We start from the raw sequence: 22,153 nt of genomic DNA on the forward strand, positions 1-22,153 counted from the left end.
ATCCCCGTCATGCACTCGATATTTGCGCTCAGCTAGTTGAAGCTGATGTGGATGGTAGCAGACGACGCGCTCTGCCCCGTCTGTATCATTCTGCATTAACGCACAGCCGATTTGCAAAATCGCTGGCGTCACGGACCACATCAAATGGTCTGTCTTGGTCCCAATCGACAAGATTGGCGATTGCATAAAACTTTGCTTGACACACTCAAAAAAACGCTGACGTTTAGCGTTCCATGACCGCTTATCACTTTTTTTAGCAACAACAAAGTGTATGTCATTTCTGCATAGCTGCGCGAGAACTTACGAGTACGCCGCTAAGCCGAGAAACTTCCGAAGTCTTTGACATCGACTGGCACAGACCGTCGGTGATTGTCTTGGCCTTTTCGGGATCAGGGCGTGCACATTATTCTCCCACGATGATCCATCAACTGGTATTTCGCTTGCAGCGATTCTACACGTCTTGAAGTTGGTGTACAGCTTATGATCGTACATAGGTGCTAGAACCTTACGGACGTGGGTACAATGCTCTTCAGCGTCCGATTTTCTGCTTATGGCTCCGCAATAACAAATACGACATCAAGATATTTCGACACGAACTCTCGTACCGATTTAAACAGATTAATAACACTATGGTAAATGTTGCAGGGGCATTACTAAGCCCCGTGGCATTACTAAGCCCCTGTGGCATTACTAAGCTCCTGTGGCATTACTGGCCATTATCAAAGCATGCCGTTTGGGTGCTTACTGCTGTGAACGGAATATTCTGGTCACGCATAAGGTTCTCCTAGAGTCCGTCTATCAGATTCTTAAGCAACAAGATGCTTCTGTTTGACATACCATCAATGAAAACATCCTTAGTTGTATCGGCTTTGAGCCGATTTCGTTGCAGCATTCAACAGTTTGAAAAAAAATACAATATCCGCCATCCTCATGCTGCTTTGTCCACACAGAAGGTCGGGGAGCTTTGTGGATGGTTGACTCTCTGATCTGATCCGCGCATTAATCAGCTAAGGGCTTAATGGTCGCTAATACTTATTCATAAGGAAGTGATCAATGCTCCATGACACAGTGTTATGAGCCTGTTTCAGGTTAATCTCGTGTCGAGTGCTTTTTTGCCTTAGGCAACCGCATGGCACGATTTCAAGGAATATAGCCTGGATGTGATCAAATTCTTATACAAAAGATTTACCTTTAGCGATCCTTAAGATAAGTCGTGAACTTTCAATTTGATTTTTCACGAGGAGATTTGTCCATTTTTAGAAAAGCCATTAACCAAATTCAAAAGTTGGGTTAGTCAGAAAGATGAGCTGCTGAGAATTTGTTCGTATTCATGAAATACTATGGCGACCGAATATCGGCCACGGAATCATCATCTGAACAAGTACTCAGATCTGCTTCATTTGCCATATTCCCTCAGGTCCTTCGGTAATTATTCCCTCAAGTACTAAAGAATTTTTCTTCTTCTGGTTATATAGAACTTACTCGCTTATGTCTTTGAAGAGAATCCTCCCAAAATACCTCCAGCGGTGGTTGCGCGACCACCCACGAGATCCTCTACGATCGGTTCTTCAGTCGAGCTAGGATTTTCGCAACGTCTCTCATAGACGCTTCAAGACGATTATCAGATGGCTATCTTATGAATGAAAGACAGGCATCAAAACGGATCGATGCTGCCAAGTTATGCAAGGCTAATACTTTCGGAGCCATGGTATTTCCAAGATGACACCAAAATTGTTTTTCAAATCTAGTCCAATGAAGTTATCATTGTACTGTTAATCTTTCAACGTGTGTTAAATTCCAACTACGGATTCCGTAAAGGTTACAGATGCGCCTGTTACAGGGCGCACTGTCATCCTCACTTTAGGTATATCGAGCTCAACGAACTTGAGCAGACGATGTTCTAGCGATTGGCGTCAACTGTTCGACCCCCACAATTGCAAATCGAAGTGACAAAGGATTTTTTACATCGATTTGCAACGTGATAATGATAACCTCATCAGCAGGGGCATAACATACAGTAATTGTGCGTTAGGAGCAACTTTCGTCAAGAGGCCTGGAAATTTTCTTGATGCTGCTGAATCCTTGAGCACTGCGCACCTGCCTCGGCCAATTCTTACGGTCCGCCTCGCCGTTGCGATTTTTCAACAGCGTCGAACCCGCATCCTTCGCTTTTAGCGGGAGGTCGATCGTTACGCGGGTCGGGTTTTGTTACCGCTGGGGGTGTGAGGCACCACTCATAGGCGCAGTAGTCTGTATTCTGGCCGCGATTGCATCACGGCAATCACTTGTAACTTGAAGAGCGAGGCATCTCGCTCTCTCAGCTTAGCAGACGTCAATTGATTTCGGACCTCGATCTCTTGTCGTATTGGTGAAAAATAGGAATTCTATGGACGAAAGCTTGTTTAAGGCTGGAATTTCCTTGTTCCGCTATAGATATTGCTTGGTCTAGCGTCTCTAGTTCGAGGGAGAACAAGCTGGTCTTGACAGGACCATCCGCAAGACCCTTACTAAACTCAGCAACCTGTGTGTTTGCTTATTAATGTTCTTACACAATATAAAACTTAGAAGGTATCGTGTGTGTTATGCGCAAGCGCGTATGCCACGCTTAGCCTGCTTCAAATCCAAAAGTTCTGCTGGAGCCCTAAATTTGGCATGTCGCGGCACAAACGCTTGACTGACCCCGGTCTTAAGGCCGTCAATCGACCCAAACACAAATGAGTCTTGAAGATTGAGCTCTAAAGCGCAAGATTTGGCGCGTCAAGCAAAGTTGGACATGCCGAACTCCACTTTCTTTGCATCATCCTAGATGAGACGAGGTGTCTCCTCGACTGCATTGAACCTAAAGATCTATACCTCCAGAACCTTCGGATCGACGCGCATGCGTCGGCTGGACAGCAGCATGTGAATGCTGCTGTCTCAACAGCTTTGCCTTTCGGAGAGCTTTGCTGGCGATGCAAGTTTACCTTTCCACGGGCCGCGTCGACTCGTGTCCAAGTTGGCGATAGCCGCATGTTAATCGTATTTTTGTCGAGCTAACATCATTGCGCTGACGGCTGGCCCGCCGTCGGTCGCGAAAGCCTTAAAGCACGGTGTGAAAGCTCCTTCTTCTTCATCCAACATCGTCATGTTAGATAAAACGAACTTAGTCGTTAGACGGATCACGAAGTGCTTTCAGGTAGATTGCTTAGCAACTTAGAATCATCCTTGCACCCGTGTACGTGAGATAATCGGAGGTACGTTGCCTAAACTATTATCAGTGTATGTTAGCTAGTACTGAAGCATTAGCGAAAGGTACTCCGTTATCTTAACAACAAGACGAAACTTAGTAAAGCTTAGTTTAGGGGAAAAGGAAAGACGGTATTTTATATAGGGTGCCGGTGTATGTACCTCACCTTTTTGGTGAACGTACCTCACCCCAAATAATCCTTATAATTACGGCAAATGAAGAAGCTGAACCCCCTGAGCGTGCCATCGGCACTTCGTTATGTAAATTCACCTTCAGTAAATAAATTTCTTCGTTTCGCAACAGCTTTATAACTCATCATTTGACATGTCGCCCCAAAGTTGTCAGACGCGTTTAAAAGGCAGCAGATCTGCGAAATTTGATACAACCAGCATAATACTGCTGCACAGCGTACCCCGAATTGTGGGTTAAGCTTCTGTTTTCCCCACAGTCTGTCGTGCCGTCGGAGTCTGAGGACGAGATCCGCGAAGTCAATTCGCGCGCTTGACTGTTGATCGGCTGCGCGTATTTACGATCCCCATTTTGCAGTGTGTCTACCGCTCCGCATTTTACATTGCGCTTCTCATTGTGGTTGGCAACATAATTGATGAAGACTCCATTTCGGTTGCGATCACGATTTTGAGAGCAGCGATATGATTGGGGACTTTGAAGGAGGTGGTAAGGGACATCGATATACCATGTACACGGTCTTCGTACACAACGTTACTACAGGAGGAAGTGTGTCGTGGGAGGCGTTATTCGGACTTCTTCAAGTTGCGCATAGAGCTCATGGAGCTCGTGTCCTGGGGCCGCCGTGGCTTTTGCGAGCAGTATGACCAGCAGATTGCCGGCTATCCTTTCCGCGTCGACGATTGCTGCGCTTTAGATGCGCAGTCGTCGTAAAGGGGCGAATGGATAGTCTCTGTCTACTTTTAAGGTCATGCTGCTTTGCACTATGGCGCGCAGCTTTGAGAACTGCTCCCAGACTTGCGAGAACATAGAAAATTGCATCATGAAGTCAGTTTTACAAATGGAGCATACTGATATTACTTAGTCGGCTATGAGTTCCATGGAAGAGAAGCGGCAGCAGCAGATCAAGGCCTCAGGGCTTTGCACTAAGGACCTAGCAAGCATTAAACATCTGGACCATGGCAACCAGACCGAATTGCCTCGCGACCAGTCCGAGCTTTCTGAACCTTCACTACGAATCCATTTTCCAATGCAAGTTTCTTATTGCTTCCGTTGCTTTATCAAGTGCGCTATAACGTTTATCTGGTAGGGCTAACAATGCTGTTGCGAAACGAAGGAATTTATTTACCAAAGGTGTATTTATTTAGCGGAGCTACCTCGCCCCTAAAGTCAGAGGAAGACTTAAGGCTCACAGAGTCTCTTAGTTCTATAGAACTGATAGGTTTAACAACTCAGGGAGTCGTACGAGCTATTATGATTAATGAATCCGTGTTCAAGGGATTTAGGGGTTCGTAGAACCAAGTGGCAACTAGTGCCCACGAGTATATACCTTAGAGAAGCTCATATGTCTTACAGATCAAAGCTCAAGCCTTAGGAAGACACTTAACGCCTTAAGTTGAAAAGGGGAACTGCACTTTATTTAATTAATTAATTGAAAACTTCACCCTAGCTAATTTAAAAAATAATAATTCGGCCGCCAGAATTATATCTGGCGGCGACTACATTTGTTACCCATAATAAATGGGATTTAAGTAATCAACTATTTTGAATAGGATAAAAGGGTATTTATCCATAAAGTAAATGTACCACAACAACGGTTCTCCAATAGATCTGTGCCCCATTACACCCTCCGTGGCAACTAGTGCTCACGAGTATATACCTTAGAAAAGCTTATATCTCTTACAGATCAAAGCTCAAGCCTTAGGAAGACACTTAACGCCTTAAGTTGAAAAGGGGAACTGCACTTTATTTAATTAATTAATTGAAAACTTCACCCTAGCTAATTTAAAAAATAATAATTCGGCCGCCAGAATTATATCTGGCGGCGACTACATTTGTTACCCATAATAAATGGGATTTAAGTAATCAACTATTTTGAATAGGATAAAAGGGTATTTTATCCATAAAGTAAATGTACCACAACAACGGTTCTCCAATAGATCTGTGCCTCATTACACCCTCCCCCCATCAGACTGTTGATACCGAGTGACAACATTCGCTTCATCTCCTCTTTGAGGTTGGAACCTAAACAGCTAACTGTTCAATTGTGCTTTCTTTTCTTTGACTCACGACAATCCAGCGTGACTCACAGGCTCTTAGCACGGTTTCTCGACGATGAGGGAATGGTGGACATTGAAAGTAACTCTCCATCAGTCGAGGAGGAGAAAGAGCGTCGTTCTTTCACGCCTTCTCCTCCGGATGAACGTCGGCGGGCCCCGAATCCGTTTCCAGAACGTGATGCCGCTGATGTCTAAACTGCATTGAGCAGGACACGGGACCCTGAGTCCATCATCATTACGAATTCGCTCGATCAAGAGCAAGAGCGGATAATCTCCATAGAGGAAAGAGCTCGTCGTCGAGCTGCCGAGATAGCGAAAGCCAAAGCACATACTGAATATAGATTTACTTGACTGAGTGCGAACGAGCGTCTCAAAGAGGAAACGGGTCACAGCTTAACCATCTGGATCTCCGGAGACCCGGCGAGGAGCCGGAGGAGATCGCTGCCCGCGACGCTCTTCATGAGCAATACCTTAAGCCAAAGGTTATGACGCGAAGTCAGTATCTGACGCGTTTACGTGATCAAGCCCGTGGGGCTTCGGGGGAAATGTCGATTGTTTTGTTTTCAAACGAAACAAGGAGTGAAAAACGAAGAGCTAGGTCCACCTGGCCCGCCGCCTTCATAATATTTGGAATATAAGAGAGTCTGCGGATGCGGCTGATGTTCGTTTGAAACGGGAGCTTCGCTTCGATTTCGCCAAGCTTAAGGCCAAAGGCCAATTGCGATCGTCATTTATGCCACAAAACGAAGTAAGGTGCTTCGGTTAACCGTACAAACATGGATAGAAGCCGCACTGAGGCTTTTGGTCCACCTAATTCTACGTCTGGTGGTGGGAAGCGTCGTTTGACGCGAGTTGACTCTGAGCTTGGCGCTCAAAAACGTCAACGGCGAACGGGCAACCTTGCCGAAGAGGTACCTTAAACTCTTAAAAGTTTTCGGAAGAGAGGTACCCTGGCCACTTCACCCGATACTGGTATTGGCCCTTACGACGACGTCGCTTTAAAAGTTTCTTCACGTGAAACTGAAGGTTCCCCGCGAATCAAGCAGCGTGGGAGGGGGCTGAAATCTCGGTAGAAGCATTTGATGCTCTACGGCACGAGGTGCAACTTCTTCGTGAGGTCCTTGCTCAGGTTGAGAGCTCTTTCGAGGCGGTTCAGAACCGCTTTTCTGCTGGAGCGTCAGCAACCTCGTTTAGAGAGCCAGCTGGACACCTGGTGAGAGTGCAGCAACCTGCGGCACGACCGCCTATCTCGGTGCAAGCGCCTTTAAGTCCACGATGGAAGGGTCCCGATATGGCTTAAGCAAGCCAACGTAAAACATTTAGTGTGTGTACAGCTTGCTAGGTAGGTTTAGCGTGTAAGCTAGGCCCTTCTTGGCCACGATAGTAAATGGTCCAATAAAGCGCGGATGCAATTTGGTTTTAAAAACCGCGGAAACCAAGTTAGTAGGTAGGTTGTTAGCGTTTAATAAAACTCGGTCTCCGATTATATAAGAGTTAATACAGCTTCTGCCTTTGGCATCTGCTTGTTCTTTTTGTTTTGTCTTGGCTGTCAGCCATCGTATCCCTTACATGTCTTAAGACACTAAATCGCGTCGCGAGAAACTCGCTTACTTGTTTCCGAACAATTATAGCGTGGTTCAGGGCTTGGTGGGGGAGAAATAGCCCCTATCGGCTATTTCTCCCCCACCAAGCCCTGAACCACGCAGTGGTATCGTTAACGGAACTCGTGGGTGGGTAAGACCGTTGACATCGAACGAATTAGAGCCTGTAGAGGCATGTACAGCGTTATTTAACGCAAACTCTACCACTGGAAGCATTGAGCTCCAGCGTTTTGGTGTCTGAGCACACACACTGCGTAAAACGTCTTCAATGACGCAATTGACACGTTCAGTTTAACCATCGGGCTGCGGACGGTCCGCAGTGGACATGTACAAATCTGGTGCCAAGCACCCGGAAAATTAACCTCCACAATTTAACCGTGAAACCTTGAAACGGGGGTCCCGATCAGAGACAATTGCCACTGGCAAACCGTGTTGTCGAAACACGCGATCGATGAACAGCCTTGCTATACCTTCACCATCTGGTATCTGGCACAGCCGCTTAGTGAGCCATTTGCTCAATCGGTCAACAAAGACCACTATGCCAGATCTTTTGGTAGACCGATAAGAAGTCCATACTAGTGGACTCCCAACACCCTATAGGTATAAGCAGACTTGCCAGTGGCGCAGCAGCATGCGCCGAGGGTCTAACCCGTTGCCAAGTTCTGCATGTGCGAATGTATGTGCTGACCCATTTATAAAGTTTGGGCCGCCAACAAATCTGGCTTACAAAGCCGTAGGTCTGTTCTCTACCGAGATGACTACCAAGGACAGTATCGCGTGCCTCATAGAGGATTCGGTACTTCAAATCCTCATCATGAGGAACAACGACGCGCGGAGGATCCGCAGCGTCCGTGCAATAAAGTAATACGTCGTTATCGATAGATGTAATCTTGCACGCAAACGTGCCGACAATTTAAAACCCGAGTCCGAGTTCTTTAGAGCTCGTAGCAGAGCTACACACTGTTCATCCTTGGCGTAAGCCGAACGGAATAAATCAGTAATAGGCGACATGATAGTCGTTAAATGAGAGAGCTCATAAATTGGCCTGTGTGATATCGCATCGGCCAAAGCATTCTGCCGGCCAGGCTTATACTTCACCTCAAAGTTGTACTCGGCGAATAGGATAGCCATCTGGCCATTCTCTGTGAGAGATGGGGCGACTAAATCGCCGTGCGTAATGACGCGTGACGTGTAAATATCACAAACAGCTTAGAGACGAGCAGATGAGCTCTGAATTGTTTTGACGAGAGCATACTTCATAGCAAGTAACTCTTTATTATGAACTGGGTAGTTCTTTTCCAGAGCTTTAAGCTGTCTAGACTTGAATGCAATAACACGTTCATGTCCATCAACATCAGTTTGTAACAGAGCACTGCCAATGGCAAAATTCGATGCGTCACAGATGACACTGAAAGGCCAATTTGAGTTTGGCAGCGTCAGAATCGGGGCATGGGTAAGACTATCCTTAATTGCTCGAAAAGCATTATGTTCGGTGCTAGTCCAGCACCATTCTGTATCCTTTTTAAGGAGATTAGATAATGGTCTAGCCATATCAGCGTAATTTTCGCTATATTTGTGTAAATAATTGGCGAGACTCAACCACATACGCAGATCCTTTTGGATTTTAGGAACCGGCCAATCTACTATGGCTTCTACCTTTGCGGGATCCGCTCAAAGGCCTCGCTTCCCAATGAAGCACCTAAGCAAGGAATTTCTTCTGCGCCAGAAATGCATTTAAATGCATTGGCATACAATTTTTGCGCGCATACACTCGATCGCTGCTCACAAATGGTCTAAATGGTTTTCATATCCGACTGACCCTGCCCCACACGACTATGTACAAAATATCATCAAAATAGGTCTGTGCATAACCTAGGTAAAGGCGAAACAGCTGCGTCACTAGACATTTAAATGTTGCCGGGGCGTTGGAAAGCCTTTGTGGCATAACCAACTACTCCCATACATACGACTTGGGGTGCTAACCACTGTACATTTCACATCCCACCATATTGTTTTGAAGAACATCCTTTCTAGGAATGGGGGTTCGTGCTGGTATAGTGGCAACATTAAGCTTATAAGCATGTACAATGCGCCATTTGCCATTTGGCTTTTTTACACAAAATTTCGGCGTTGAATGGGGAGATTTGCTCTCTCGTACCATTTCCGCCTCGTGCATAGCACCGAAGAAATCTCACACTGCTCCCTTGGAAAGGCCATTGTCTTGTGACACAGTATTTGGTTCCCGGAACCAAGTCAATTTTATGACAAACACTTCTATCCGGAGGTAAACCAGGTGGTGGATTGGTACATACCACATCTTGGAATTCCTTAATCAAAGAATAAAAGGGACCCGTAGGATTTTAAGGATCGATAGCCCACTCCGCGCACTTAATGCACCTTTTGTGTCATCCGGGACAACTTCGTCCAGAAGTGACGATGAGTTCAACTCAATCATAGGTCGAATGATCACCATCTCAGATATGTCGCCAGCCTTAATGGCTCAGCCGCACTCATCTATAGACATTTGGTCTTGCTCTAAAAGAGCATGTAACGAAGGGATTGCCTCAAGACTAACTTATCCCTCAATGTTACCGGTTACACCATTTAAAAGCTAGTGTAGTTGCTCACACGTATCATTTTGTGAGGGTTTAAACGCTTCGCGTCTCCCCTGTCTTGGAGTAGAGACAATACGCCTCTTAGAGGTCAAGACATTCACGTTCACGAATTTTACAGCCTGTATTGGTTCTATACCAGACATGGTACATCCGACAAGGAGTTAGGTAACTCAACTTCCTTTATCAGCGAACGTTTACATGTAGCTTCACGCGCATTAAAAGGTTTTGACCCAGAATGCCCTGGCGAATCGCCAATAGTGTCATTATTGACACTCAGTATGGTGCCACCTCGGCCGACCACACTCGGTGAACTTAGACGTGCCACACCACGTATTTTAGGGATAGTTTTTTTTTTATTACACCTTTGATGACTCGGCCTTAGGCCAACAATGCGTTCAGCATTCAGAGAATCGTTATTACAACGAGTATCACTCGACGGAGTGCGTGCCGTTCCACTTCCTTCGTCTGAGTAGGGCTCAGAATTAATGCTTTTAACATTGGAGTTTATTAACTCAGGCATTCCAATGTCTAAAACACTGACAGACTCAGTCAATGATCCGCGCCAATAGCGCTTTTGTTGCCTAGCAATGGTGGGTTCATGACTCTCATAACTTTGTTAGGTACATTGCGCGTGGCGCCTTAGGTCTTAGACCTCCAATCGATCCATGGCTCATGGCGTTCAAACCAGGCCATACCAAGGATAAGATCATATCTCCAATCCAAATCAGGGACGAAACAGCGTTAAATAATTTCGAAGTCCTGAAACTTTATACCTAAGTTCAATGGAACTTCAGGAACAGTGACACGAGTTCCAGTCGCTAAGCGAACAGTGATTGTATCACTTTCATGCGCTTTAAGCGCTTCAACGTATTGTTGACTTCCTTCAAAGGGATGACGTCGAGCATTATTGCAAAACGCTCCAGAGTCAACTAAAATTGACCATGGCTTATCAAAGCCCTCCACAGTCGCCTGAGCGACCAACAAGCCAGGCTTGTACTCGCGCCCCGTGCCATTGCGCACCGAGCTAATTGAGGCTAGGTCCTGTTAACTCTCACCTCATAGAGGTTCGACGGATCCTAGGTCCTCCCCAGTAGGGCACCCTGCTCTACTTGGTATCGACGTTTTCTCGCACAGTACCAGATTTCTGGTATAGGTCGGAATTGGTGCTCTTTCGAGAATTACACGTATTTTGTAGGGGACAGGCCGGACGTAAGCGTTTCATGCTTCCGCACATATAACATCTACGAGTGGTCTTATGCTGTTCCACAGCTTGAAAAACCTCTTTTCCCTTCTCAACGAGGCTTAGATCCATGAATGCCGGTCTATTAGACGGTACCCATGTGCTCGAAGTGCTTGTTCGGTAAACAGGCGCGCTAACGCGAGCAAAATTAAAATCGAACTCAGCGCGTAGCGCTATGGAAACTGCCTCGTCGAAAGTAGCAGGATGAGATCGGAATAATTCCGTCCGGGCAACGCCCTCATTGAGACCCCTCATAAAGATGGTCACTACAATTGCTTCTTGCACCGGGTCTTGATATATAGATGGAATGAGAGTTGTCAACCCCTGGACAAAGTCCCCTAGGGTTCGTTTACCCTGTCGAGTCGCTAGGCGCCGTGCTCGCATGCAAAAAGCCTGATCAGACGGTGCAAACATACTAGTCAGGTGCTTCCCAGCGAATCCTATGAAGGAAAAGCGTCGGTTATGGACGTACTGCACGATAGTGCCCACTCCATGGCTCTACCTTCAAGTTTGGAAATGGACATAGCCACCTTTTGCCGTTCTGTTAAGAACAAGGCGGAATCAATGGACATCTCGATCTGATTAAAACCAAAAAGGGAGATTTTCTCCCTCTTTTCCCTCAAATGTCTTCACATTGACAGCTAGAGGGCGAGTCTTCGAATCTGAATCAGGTACAGAGATGTACCGGGTTGGCATTGATGCCGCTAAGTGATCTTGTACCTGGCCGATCAGGGAGGTCTCAAATTGTATGTAGGCTTCAAGCCTTGCATGCAGGACCTCTGGTCCCTGGGAGATAATGAACTCCACATGTTCAAGCCCAAATAGAGTTTTGAGCTTGTCGTAAGCTGCGCGTTGCGCCTCCGAAATTTCTGGCATTTCTTCCATTTCAGTATGGTTGTCCCCTTGCGGCCAATAATTTCATTGCGCCAAGCTTAGGTGACGCAGTTCTTCTTGTCTCGTTCGACTTTTGCAGGTAAGCGCTTCTAGACTCAGAGAGTCTCTGAGTTCTTCATACAAGTACTCAGGGAGTCGTACAAGCTACTAAAGCTTAATGAATCCTAGTTCAAGGGATTTAGGGGCTCGTAGAACCAAGTGGCACGTAGTGCCCAAGAGTATATACTTAGACCAGGCTCTTACAGATCAATGCTCAAGCCTTAGGAAGGCACTTAACGCTTTAAGATCAAAAGAAGAACTGCACTTTATTTAATTATTTAAAGCTAAAACCTTACCCTAGCTAATTTAAAAAAATGAGATTTCGGCCGCCAGATTTATATCTGGCGGCGACACATTTGTTACCCATAATAAATGGGATTTAAGTAATTATATATTAAAATAGGATAAAATGGTATTTTATTCATTAAGTAAATGTACCACAACAACGGTTCTCCAACCGATGTGTGCCATTACAATTTAAATAACGAAGTGCCGACGGCACGCTCAGGGGATTCAGCTTCATCAATGGCTGTAATTGTAAGAATTATTTGGGGTGAGGTACGTTTACCAAAAAGGTGAGGTACATTTACCGTCACCCTCCCCGTACTAATACTTTTTATTATCCTGACTTTTAATATATTAATACAAGCTTTGAATAAAGGCTCATTGCTAATCGCCCATTCGCGCGTCAAGCAGGGTTTTGCAGGATTGATTGAAGATTCAATAAAACAACGAGCGGAACTGTCTCACGTCACTTGATTTTCTTTATTATTCCTTATTATTTCTCGTACAGGAAACAATAAATATGGAACAAGCTACCCCGTTACCATCAGTTTGTCAAATACTTGCTGCTGCGAGTATTGCCAGGACATGCCAACGCGTCTGTAAGCCAAATTGCATTCTCCAAAGGCTGCTTCTGCGAGTATGTAACGTACTCGGACCTGCTGCGGGCTGCGTGTGTCTGTGTTAAGTTTTTACAATCTGTTGCTGAAGAGAGATAAAAGATTGATTATCAAAAGATTTGCTTACGCATCTACATGAAATGTCTCATTAATACTATCAGTATATCAGGGATCAAAGCGAAAAACGTTTTCTTTCTATAAACTATTTATTGTGTCGACATGAGCCTTAACGAGCACGATGCTGCAATGTCTGGTCTGATGGACGTGGAGGTGACACCGCCACCTCCCTCTCTAATCAGTGCACTTGGTTCCCATCAAGCCGAAGTGGTGGTAAAGCGAAACCAGTCCAAGTACGATTTTGTCAAGGTGCGCGTATGGGTCGAGGACCATGTATACGTACTGTCCCGCTATCTGCTGTGCCGCGCGCTAGTTAGCGCAAAGGTTAATGTCTGAATTGACTTATTTAAAGCGATTGTAGGCACCTAAGCTCGTGTGATGATTGTTTTTTTCTGCAGATAAATTCGAAGGACGCAGTGCAAATTTCGTTGGACTTGAAGAGGGTGAGATCATTTTAAAATAATCAAAGTGCACAGATTTCGAAAACACTGATTATTTTAAAAAAAAATGAATCGCTGCAGACGCTGGTAGATTTAAATCTTACGGATATTGTTCAGGAGCAATTTGAAGAATTTTTGTATAAGACGTTATCGGTGTTCGGGTATGGGGAAGAGCACATCTCGTGTCATAGGATGATGTCCAGGTTGGTCAAAGATTGCAAATCAACTTGCAATTTTAATGCGAAAGTTATTAAATCTATGTGTGTAGTTTTCATCGCAATCGTGTCCCGCTGTTGATCATTTTAGCGGGTACAGCCTGCATTGGAAAATCCACGCTAGCAACAAAGGTACATGTTTTGACTCGCGTAAGATAACAGAAATCTGGTCGCTGAAATAGTAACTGTTCCGTATTACAGCTGGCAGATCGTCTTAATCTCTCGAGCGTTCTTCAGACTGATCTCATCTTTGAGCTCATGTGCAATTTCTCAGGGTACGTTAAATCTCTCAGCTGGTAGGTTCTATTTAATAATTAAATTTTGAACTCCAGACAAGAAAAAGCTTGCTATATCACGTCAAAATTTGCTTCGTCTGATGACCTTATAGCTGAATACAGAAAGGAGTGTGAAGTGGTCCGCAAAGGGGTAAAATCCGACATCGATAAGTGTCTCAAGGATGGCAAATCGCTGATTATTGAAGGCTTCCACATTGATCCTCGCCTGTACCAGAAGACTATCGCTGTGCCGAAACAGGATAGCAAATCAAGTTGTTCAGGCATTGTTGTGCCATTTCTTTTGACGTTGGACGAAGCCGACCATTGCAACTTTATGACAAATTCTCCGGATCCACGATATTGTCGAGACCAGAAGGCAGTAGGTTTTCGCAACTTGCAGGATGTGCAAACCTATTTAGTTTCTCACACTCTGGAAGCGGATATCCTACCGTTTACCGAAGTACGCATCAATATTCACTCCTTTAACGATACGCTAGACCACCTTCACGATGTCGTGCTCAAGCGTATTAAGGACGTTTTTGTGAGTGGCAAGGCAACCGAAGACAAATAATCGTGCTTGCTTGCACTTTGGAGTTTACAAAGTGGAATTTACTACAAATACGTGTGCATTAGATTTATTTTAGACTCCGAAATTGTTGCGGAATATAAATCAATGGTTTTCAAAAAGTTTTGCTGGAGACCAATCCATATTGCATTTCTTGAAACGTCCGGAATTCGTCCGAGAACGTGACTATCGACAATATGCGCTATTCCTGGCTTAATCTTCAGCATTCATTTACTATCTTGACTTGCGTTCGATCACATTTCTAATTTTGATCCGAGTACAATCTTTACCTTCGGCTGAGACCAAGAGTTGTAAGAATCGATTCGGTAACCCTTGACATTTACCTGTGACACCAGCAGGGTGCACTTCTGCCAAGCCGACTTATCCTGCCTTAAGGAATCTCGTGCTTTTTAGTTCAAAAACCAAAATAGAGCATAGATTTTTTTTTGGTATCACGCAGTCTACGTCAGATCTCATTTCAAACATATAAATTGAAGAATCAATTTTCAATTTAAAGCTTCATTTCACTAAGCGGATATATTTAGTTCAGACTTCTCATTAGATTCGATAAAGCGAATTCAAATTATAATTATGGAGCAATACTGCGAATAGCCCGAAGTGCCTCAGTAGATTCCAATGTATCAAGAGGAAGAGCTGCAAAGGCAAGCAGAAATTTCTTGCTCGGTGCAACATTCTTTGTAACATATTTGCTGTCGTCTAGCAAGGCTTCTTCCGCATACCTCTTGGTACCGCTTAACGTGTCATTGCCGACCAAGTTTTTAAAGCCCTCGAGCTTCTGGCTCTTTCTCTTAGCGCACTCAATGACGGACTGCGGAAATCCTGCCATTGAGGCCACATGTACACCAAAACTTTCCATACACGGGCCGTCCTGCACCTGATATACCATGGTGATCTCGCGATCGCTGGCCACGGCTGTGACGTGCTTATTGGCGAAACCATGCGGATGTTCCTGTTCCAACGCTGTCAGCTCATGAAAGTGCGTAGCAAAAAGACTAAATGAGCAGGCTTTCGTGAGAATGTACTCAGATATTGCCCAAGCCAGCCCAAATCCATCGTAAGTAGAAGTACCTCGACCAAGCTCATCGATAATAACCAGCGATTTTTTTGTGGCCTTCTGTAATATAGCAGATGCCTCTAGCATTTCCAGCATGAATGTTGAAACGCCTCTTTGCTGGAGATCACCAGCACCAACGCGGACTAATAATTTGTCGAAAACAGGTAATCGAGCAATTCCAGCAGGAACAAAGCTGCCAATTTGGGCCATCACGGCAATTGTCCCTAATTGGCGTATATATGTACTCTTTCCACCCATATTGGGACCCGTCACGAGTTGAAAGCGTGATGCCTCACGCTCAAAGTAGTAATTGTTTGGTATGAAATCCACCCCATCCTGTAGTTCCACACACGGATGGCGCGCACTTGTCAATACGATACAATCACCATCTTTTTCAAGAGTAGGGCGGCAGTAGCCTGAGCCAGCATGACTTGCAGCGTGCGCAAAACCAAGAAGCACATCCAATTCTGCCAGCGTAGCAGCCGCAGCTTCGAGGACAGGCACATATGTACTGGCCACATCAATTGCGGCACAAAGCAAATTTGCCTGGCGTTCCTCGTACTCGCTACGCACGCGGCGATAGTGTGACGCAAGATCCTTCAATTTATTCGTCGTAAATTGGACGCCACTTACGAGCACTTGACAAATGTGTACGTAAGGCAGCTTCGACAGTCGTGCTTCTTCTTTTTTGTTAATAACACGAAACACATACCCGCGAACTTTATCTTTCTCACATTTAATGTCACCCTCAATCGTATCAAGAGCATTGCGATGCTCCTCTTCAATATCCACAAGAATCCCGTCCCACTCGTCACGCAGCGCTTGCAAACTTTGATCGTGTTTTGCATTGACAACAAGGGTTGGACGGCTGTCCAAGTCGACAACTTCTTCAACAAGCTCAGTGAAGCCTTGCAAATCCGCAAGCACCTTTTCTAGTGGTGCAACAAACTTGTTCTTAACAAGTTTCGCAAGCATTACATCCCCTCCTACTTGTGTAGTCTTCATAAGCTTTAGTACACGCGGCATTGCACCAAGAGCTGCATCATAAACATTCACAAGGTCTGCAATTTTGGCATGTTTCATTATCTCCAGACTCAGAGCGAGACGACCTAAGTCCGGCAAAGCTTTCATGCATTCATCTAACAGCTCCATTCTCAATGATGACTCGTCTACAAATAACTGCACGAGGCTTTGTCGTGTCTCAATTTGGTTGACATCCAACAGTGGCTGACGGATCCAGCGCTCCAAGAGGCGTCGGCCCATTGGTGTTTTGCCTTGATTTAAAATTTCTAACACGCTGCCTCCAAATCTTCCAACTCCATTAAGCGTAGAGTTACGCTCCGGGAGTAAATTAAGCGACCAAACAGCGGCGCTGTCCAGTTGCATTGCAGACATGATGTTGCCTTCTTGAAGCGTATAGCAGCCAAAGGCATCAGCGTCGGCCATAATATCTAGCGCTTCAATCAAACAAGCCAGCGAGCCTGCCGCAAGCTTAGAAGATATCATGACCTGATAATCGGTTATCGTACTAACTCCTAAGAGTCTAGCTACATTGGTCTCGATGGTGCTTACATCAGTGAATAGATTCTTTTTCTTGTAGATAACTTGAACTCTATGAGTCTGCAACAGCGCATGCAATTTCTTGCTGTCGCCTACGCCTTGAGCCTGCTCGAGCTCGGCCGACAGATAGCACGTTGTGGGAACAGTCTGAAGCAAAAGTGACTCGAGGTTGCCCAGCTCGCTCGAATCCGAAAATGAATACAGCATCAACTCCCATTGCTTTGTGTCCTCGTCGGCCTGGCCCTTGACACACGATGTGCGTACGCGTGGCCGCCGTAAGGCCATGCCTACCTGCTTTAGATGCTTTTCATTTCGAATTTGAATTGCCACCTCTGTCTGTGCATCGTTCACCGACTCTGCGGAAGCGCTGTCGTCTTCCTCGCGGTCACCGCCCATACAGTTTCTTAATGAAATTCTGTGTCCGGCGGAAATAGCTCGTTTTTGTAAAATTAAAAAAAAAACATCTTGCGCATCAAAATGGATTGGCGCGCACAGTACACACAGGCAGTGACGCTGGAGGAGGAAGAAAAGGTGTCCAAGCCGACTCCAGTTGTTATGCAGCAGGAAAAAAAAAGGCCGATGGGCAAGACGCTGGCATTCATTGACCTGCTCTTGAATTACGAAGGTGGCAAATGGTGGATCGATCATCATGCCAAGTATAGTATCCAGCACAAAAGTTACGATAAGGAAACACCGTCAACAAGTGACGAAGACAATAAGCGGATCCAACTATTAAAAAATCGACTGGCAGTGATAAGTACTCAACTACTGATACAATTGCCAGAGCTAAGCGGTTCTGTAGCGACGGTCTCAGACATTTCAAAAGTGCGAGTTCTGCAGCTACAGCTCGTGTGCCGAGCGCTGCTATACGGAGCGCTGACCAAAACAAAAATCAAGGATAGAAAGATTTTGAAGAACGAGATTCGGAACTTGACGGACCGGGTAGCGCTGCTGTTAGACGCTGCAAACCCGCCATCATTGGCTGCCGAAGACGCTGACGAGCGATCGCCGTTTCAAGTTTTTCTCAAGCATGAACTAGCACCAAGGCTTCAGGTTTTGCTGCCTAATTTGATGCGCTATCTGCTGCGGGTATATGAGCTGGATGATGAAGACATTACTGCTAGCGATAAAAGAGATACAATGGAGACAAAATTGCCCATGGTAGGGAGCTTGTTATTTTTTAAATGGTTGATGCCTACTACGCTAAAATTGCCTTGTGCAGATACATCCTGTATCGAATCCGCTTCAGCTTTCTCCAAAAACTGTCATTCCAGACAAAAAAAACATTATTGCTGCTTTGCTGCAAGAGCGGCCGATAAAAAATGCTCGGTCTAGTGCAAGTACACTATTAAAAGAAGTCCAACTCCCTCGCCAGTTGCAGTCACATTTTCAACAATCCAAGAATATCTCTACAAACCATGACAACAGCACATGCAAAGGCAGCAAGGCAAGGAGACGCAACTGTGCTAGCAAGAACGATACAGCGAGATGCCATGATTCGCTTGAGGCTAGTAATAAAATGACGCATACGCCAAGGATGGGAGGCGTTGAAGGAACAGCGAAGACTACCATAGCATCGAGCGATCAAAAGGATTGCAAAACCAATAAGCCCCTATTCGACGTAGCTAAAACAACCGGCACAATTGGTCCCGCAAAACGTTCTATTGACTCAGCGAAGTCGGATCAAACCAACTTTGCAAATCGGCAATCGGCTGTTATCTCGTCCATGATTTCATCTGGCAAAACTCGTTTACCAGAGATACGAAGCAAAAAGAAGACATCGTTGCCCAACGCAAAACCCACTTCATCAATAATTATGCGTACGCCGGATCGGCCGAAACGGATGGCAGCACGAAATAAAAGAAGAATACTGGTTGACGCATCTCCTCCGCTCCGTAAGCCAAGCGGAATCGGACTACTGCAGCCAAAGTCACTCCGACGCAGTGTGAAATTACCTGCCCTTTTTAGAAAATAAGTATAGCGATAACGAAATTCAAAACGCATAACATCGTGCAATCGTTACTGCTTTTCATCAGCATCGTCACTGTCACTGCCACTGCCATAATCTCCTAATCCAAGTGCTGCAGTACTCAACTTTGGCTTCTCAAGCAACTTGCCGGAATTGACTTCTTTCAGTTTTTTATTTATAAATGTCAGTGACTCTGCAGCACTGGAGTCAGCCGTGACATTTTCAGCCTTTCGCTTTGCTTTCAGTACTAAGATAGGAGTCTCCGAGTCAATTGTCGTCTTTACGTCGCCTTTGTCATGGTACTTCTGCAGATGCTGCGCCGTAAACATTACAGCAGAGGCAGGTTTTGGAGTGCCACGTGCCGCCACTGTACCATGAAATAAATGGGTCAGATCTGGAAAGATACGTAAGCCAAATTGCGATATTGTCGCACCGAAGAAGGCGAGGTCCTCCTCGTGCTGCGCTTGGCGCTTTCGCTTAATATCCTGCTTTTTACTTTCAAGGTCCTGAAAATACTCAAATTCTTCCTCATCCAGACCTTTCGGTGGAGCTATGATTCGCATTGACATTATGATTCATGTATGAACAAACAAAAAGGACAAATGTTTGACGTGATTGATGGCCACCATAATCCACCAACAATCGATATAACGCACCAAAGGGATTATTCTTCTCCTTCCACTCCAGATCTTTAGTTTCTTTGCGCTCCTGGAGCTGCTCATATAGCGGCTTATATACACCGGTTGCTTCTAGTTGCGAGGTCGGAGCTTCCGTTACGCGTTTCTCTTCGGCGTTGTCTCCGAAAAGCTGCAGACCACGACCATGTGAAACAGGTTAATGTTTTCAGACGACTTAGTAAGATGAGATCACGAATTGATTACATACTCCATCGGAAGATGTTAGGATAGAAGTTGACACGAAGCCAGGTAGAGACGCCTTGGGAACGCCACCTCTAGGTTCCATAAGCCGTGAAATGTTGGCGAGTATTCATTATTTAGATACACAATGTGTTGGATTGAATATATAACTTAAAATCACACTGAAAATACAAAATACTTGGCACTACCAATCAAAATGAAATGAGAGTTAGGCTCGGAATCGAGTAACGAATAGGAGGGTACTTTATGAAGCCAAAAATTGATGATGAGTCGTCATGCATGGGTGATATATGATACCAGAATACTGATTGTAGTATTTATGGTTGCTTAGAAGCGGCATATTTGATCTTTAAAGAGAACACCAGACTAAAGATGGTATCGCTGGATGTAACGGGGTGTCCCGACACACAAGAATTATTTCGTATAAGAGGAAATAAGCAAAGAAGTACAACATTATTATCTTTAGTAATGTTGACTTAAATAGTTCCAATAATTATCAAATTTAATATTATTGATGCAATAAGACATTAGCTCTATTGATCGGTTGACCAAACTCAGTGGTCGAGTGGTTAAGCACTAGAACTGGGACCGGGAGGTACGTAAACCGATACCCGGAGGGAGGTACGTGAACTGATACCCGCGGAGGGCGGTACGATCACACATCGCCGAAGATAGGCTAATTAGCAGACGAGCAACCATCCAATGGATGGCGGCCCTGCCAACCCGCACCGAAGGTGTGTGATAGTTGGGTGGAAGGAGGCCCTGTAGCCGAAGTTACCCATAGTGTAATGAGGGGTGCGGGGTTCCAATCTGGTAACTTTGTCAAAAATTGAATATCTATTGATCGGTTGATTTAAGTCTAAATCAACCCCACCAATCGTTTAGAGACACGATTGTGCGGTGCGCAATGAGGCGCCATACTTAGTTCAATATTGATATAATAAGTTCAGTAGTGGATAGAAGATCGTTACGTAGGAAATTAATTATTTCAATTCAGTTTTACTTTTCCCTAATTATAATCCTTTGCTTCACCTTCAGTAGCTTAAGACCCGTAGCTACTTAGAAACCTTCCTCTGTACCCCTGTGTACGTGAAGTTTCGAGGCACCCAACCTACACTGTAATCAGTGTAAGGTCTACTAGTACTTACCAGTACTAGTGAAAGGTGCCCCGATTCACCTGGTAGCACTTCGTAGCCCGTGCAATGGCCCACGCACGTTCCATCCAACATGGACATGTTGGATGAAGAAGGAGGGAGCTTCCATGCCCCTCAAGAAGGTTATCACGCAACGCGTGAGAGATTTACTAACTTGAGTGACCTCGAATGGAGGGCGATCGAGCGAATGAGTTCGGTCGAAGGCGGGCCAGCCGTCAGCGCTATGCTGTAAACTCTGGGCAGAGATGAACAGCATACAACCATAGCCGAGTTCATTCGACACGAGCTCGACAGGGCCCAAGAGAAAGTAGTCTTGCTTCTTCAGCAAGGCTCTCAGCACACATAGGGGTTGGGATAACAGGGTATTCAACAGATGGAACTGTTGAGACAGCAGAATGTAAATGCTGCTAACGGGCCGACGCTTCCGTGTCGACCTGCAAGCTTAAAGATCGAAATCTCTAAGCTTAAGGCAGTCGAGGGCGACTCCCTCTTGAGATGGTTCATCGAGTTAAACGACGCCATAGAAGCTCGTCGTATCAGTGATGGTGCGACAAAAGTGAAATTTAGCATGTCCGGACGTGCCAAATCTTGGGCCTTGGGGCTCAATCTTCACAATTCATTAGTCTTCGGGTCCTATTAGATCCTTAAGCCCCGGCTCAGATAAACATTTGAGCCGCCACGTGCCGAATTTGGGGCTCGAGCTGAGATCCTGGATTTGAAGCAGGGAAAGCGTAACATTCAAGCTTATGCCCAGCATATATGATACCTGGTCACTTGTATCGTGAGTCATCCAATTGATGAACAAACACAAGTAACTGTGTTTATCAAAGGTATTTATATAGGGACCTGTTAAGACCCACCTGTTCCGGCTAGAATCAGAGTCGCTAGACCAAGCGATCTCCATAGCGGAACAGGATAACTTTAGCCCGAAACAGCTTTCGTCCACTCGGATGCATATCGTCCACGGGACGACAAGATAACGGAGGTCCGTCCGTAACCCAAGGATCTCTCGTATGTAGAGAACGACAAACCTCGCTTTATAAGTTACAAACGATAACAGAAATGTAATCGTTGTAAAAAAATGGGCCACTGCGCCTATGAGTATAGTGCCCCACGGCCAGTGCCTAAAAGCACTGAGCGAA

At 45.4% G+C, this 22,153-nt stretch overlaps 5 protein-coding genes across 5 annotated transcripts; 3 read left to right on the top strand and 2 right to left on the bottom strand.

The window, feature by feature from the left end:
• Nucleotides 1–3,876: 3,876 nt before the first annotated feature.
• On the top strand, nt 3,877–4,277 carry CCR75_004328 (uncharacterized protein; the record flags this gene model as incomplete). The annotated part of the gene is made up of 2 exons (XM_067962414.1): nt 3,877–4,053; nt 4,161–4,277. The coding sequence occupies 2 exons, from the start codon at nt 3,877–3,879 to the stop codon at nt 4,275–4,277; spliced, it is 294 nt and encodes a 97-aa protein (XP_067818568.1).
• Nucleotides 4,278–12,929: 8,652 nt separating this feature from the next.
• CCR75_004329 (uncharacterized protein) lies at nt 12,930–14,618 on the top strand. The gene is made up of 6 exons (XM_067962415.1): nt 12,930–13,204; nt 13,279–13,323; nt 13,402–13,523; nt 13,589–13,667; nt 13,737–13,810; nt 13,868–14,618. The coding sequence occupies exons 1-6, from the start codon at nt 12,983–12,985 to the stop codon at nt 14,379–14,381; spliced, it is 1,056 nt and encodes a 351-aa protein (XP_067818569.1). The 5' UTR covers nt 12,930–12,982; the 3' UTR covers nt 14,382–14,618.
• A 346-nt stretch (nt 14,619–14,964) lies between these two features.
• Nucleotides 14,965–17,406, bottom strand: CCR75_004330 (uncharacterized protein; the record flags this gene model as incomplete). The annotated part of the gene is made up of 1 exon (XM_067962416.1): nt 14,965–17,406. The coding sequence occupies one exon, from the start codon at nt 17,404–17,406 to the stop codon at nt 14,965–14,967; it is 2,442 nt and encodes an 813-aa protein (XP_067818188.1).
• An 81-nt stretch (nt 17,407–17,487) lies between these two features.
• Nucleotides 17,488–18,985, top strand: CCR75_004331 (uncharacterized protein; the record flags this gene model as incomplete). Its single annotated transcript, XM_067962417.1, has 2 exons — nt 17,488–18,171; nt 18,233–18,985. The coding sequence occupies 2 exons, from the start codon at nt 17,488–17,490 to the stop codon at nt 18,983–18,985; spliced, it is 1,437 nt and encodes a 478-aa protein (XP_067818187.1).
• Nucleotides 18,694–19,942, bottom strand: CCR75_004332 (uncharacterized protein; the record flags this gene model as incomplete). The annotated part of the gene is made up of 5 exons (XM_067962418.1): nt 18,694–18,970; nt 19,034–19,346; nt 19,413–19,529; nt 19,636–19,786; nt 19,865–19,942. The coding sequence occupies 5 exons, from the start codon at nt 19,940–19,942 to the stop codon at nt 18,694–18,696; spliced, it is 936 nt and encodes a 311-aa protein (XP_067818189.1).
• Nucleotides 19,943–22,153: the final 2,211 nt, after the last annotated feature.

Source organism: Bremia lactucae, linkage group LG6, assembly GCF_004359215.1.
Source record: "Bremia lactucae strain SF5 linkage group LG6, whole genome shotgun sequence".
Classification (NCBI taxonomy): Eukaryota; Oomycota; class Peronosporomycetes; order Peronosporales; family Peronosporaceae; genus Bremia; species Bremia lactucae.

What these genes read in the sequence shown, in the direction of transcription:
- CCR75_004329 (XM_067962415.1), top strand. Translation starts at nt 12,983, where the DNA reads ATGAGCCTTAACGAGCACGATGCTGCAATGTCTGGTCTGATGGACGTG. An exon ending in AATCCACGCTAGCAACAAAG is followed by an intron (nt 13,668 to 13,736) that starts GTACATGTTTTG and finishes TCCGTATTACAG; the next exon opens with CTGGCAGATCGTCTTAATCT. An exon ending in CTCATGTGCAATTTCTCAGG is followed by an intron (nt 13,811 to 13,867) that starts GTACGTTAAATC and finishes TTTGAACTCCAG; the next exon opens with ACAAGAAAAAGCTTGCTATA.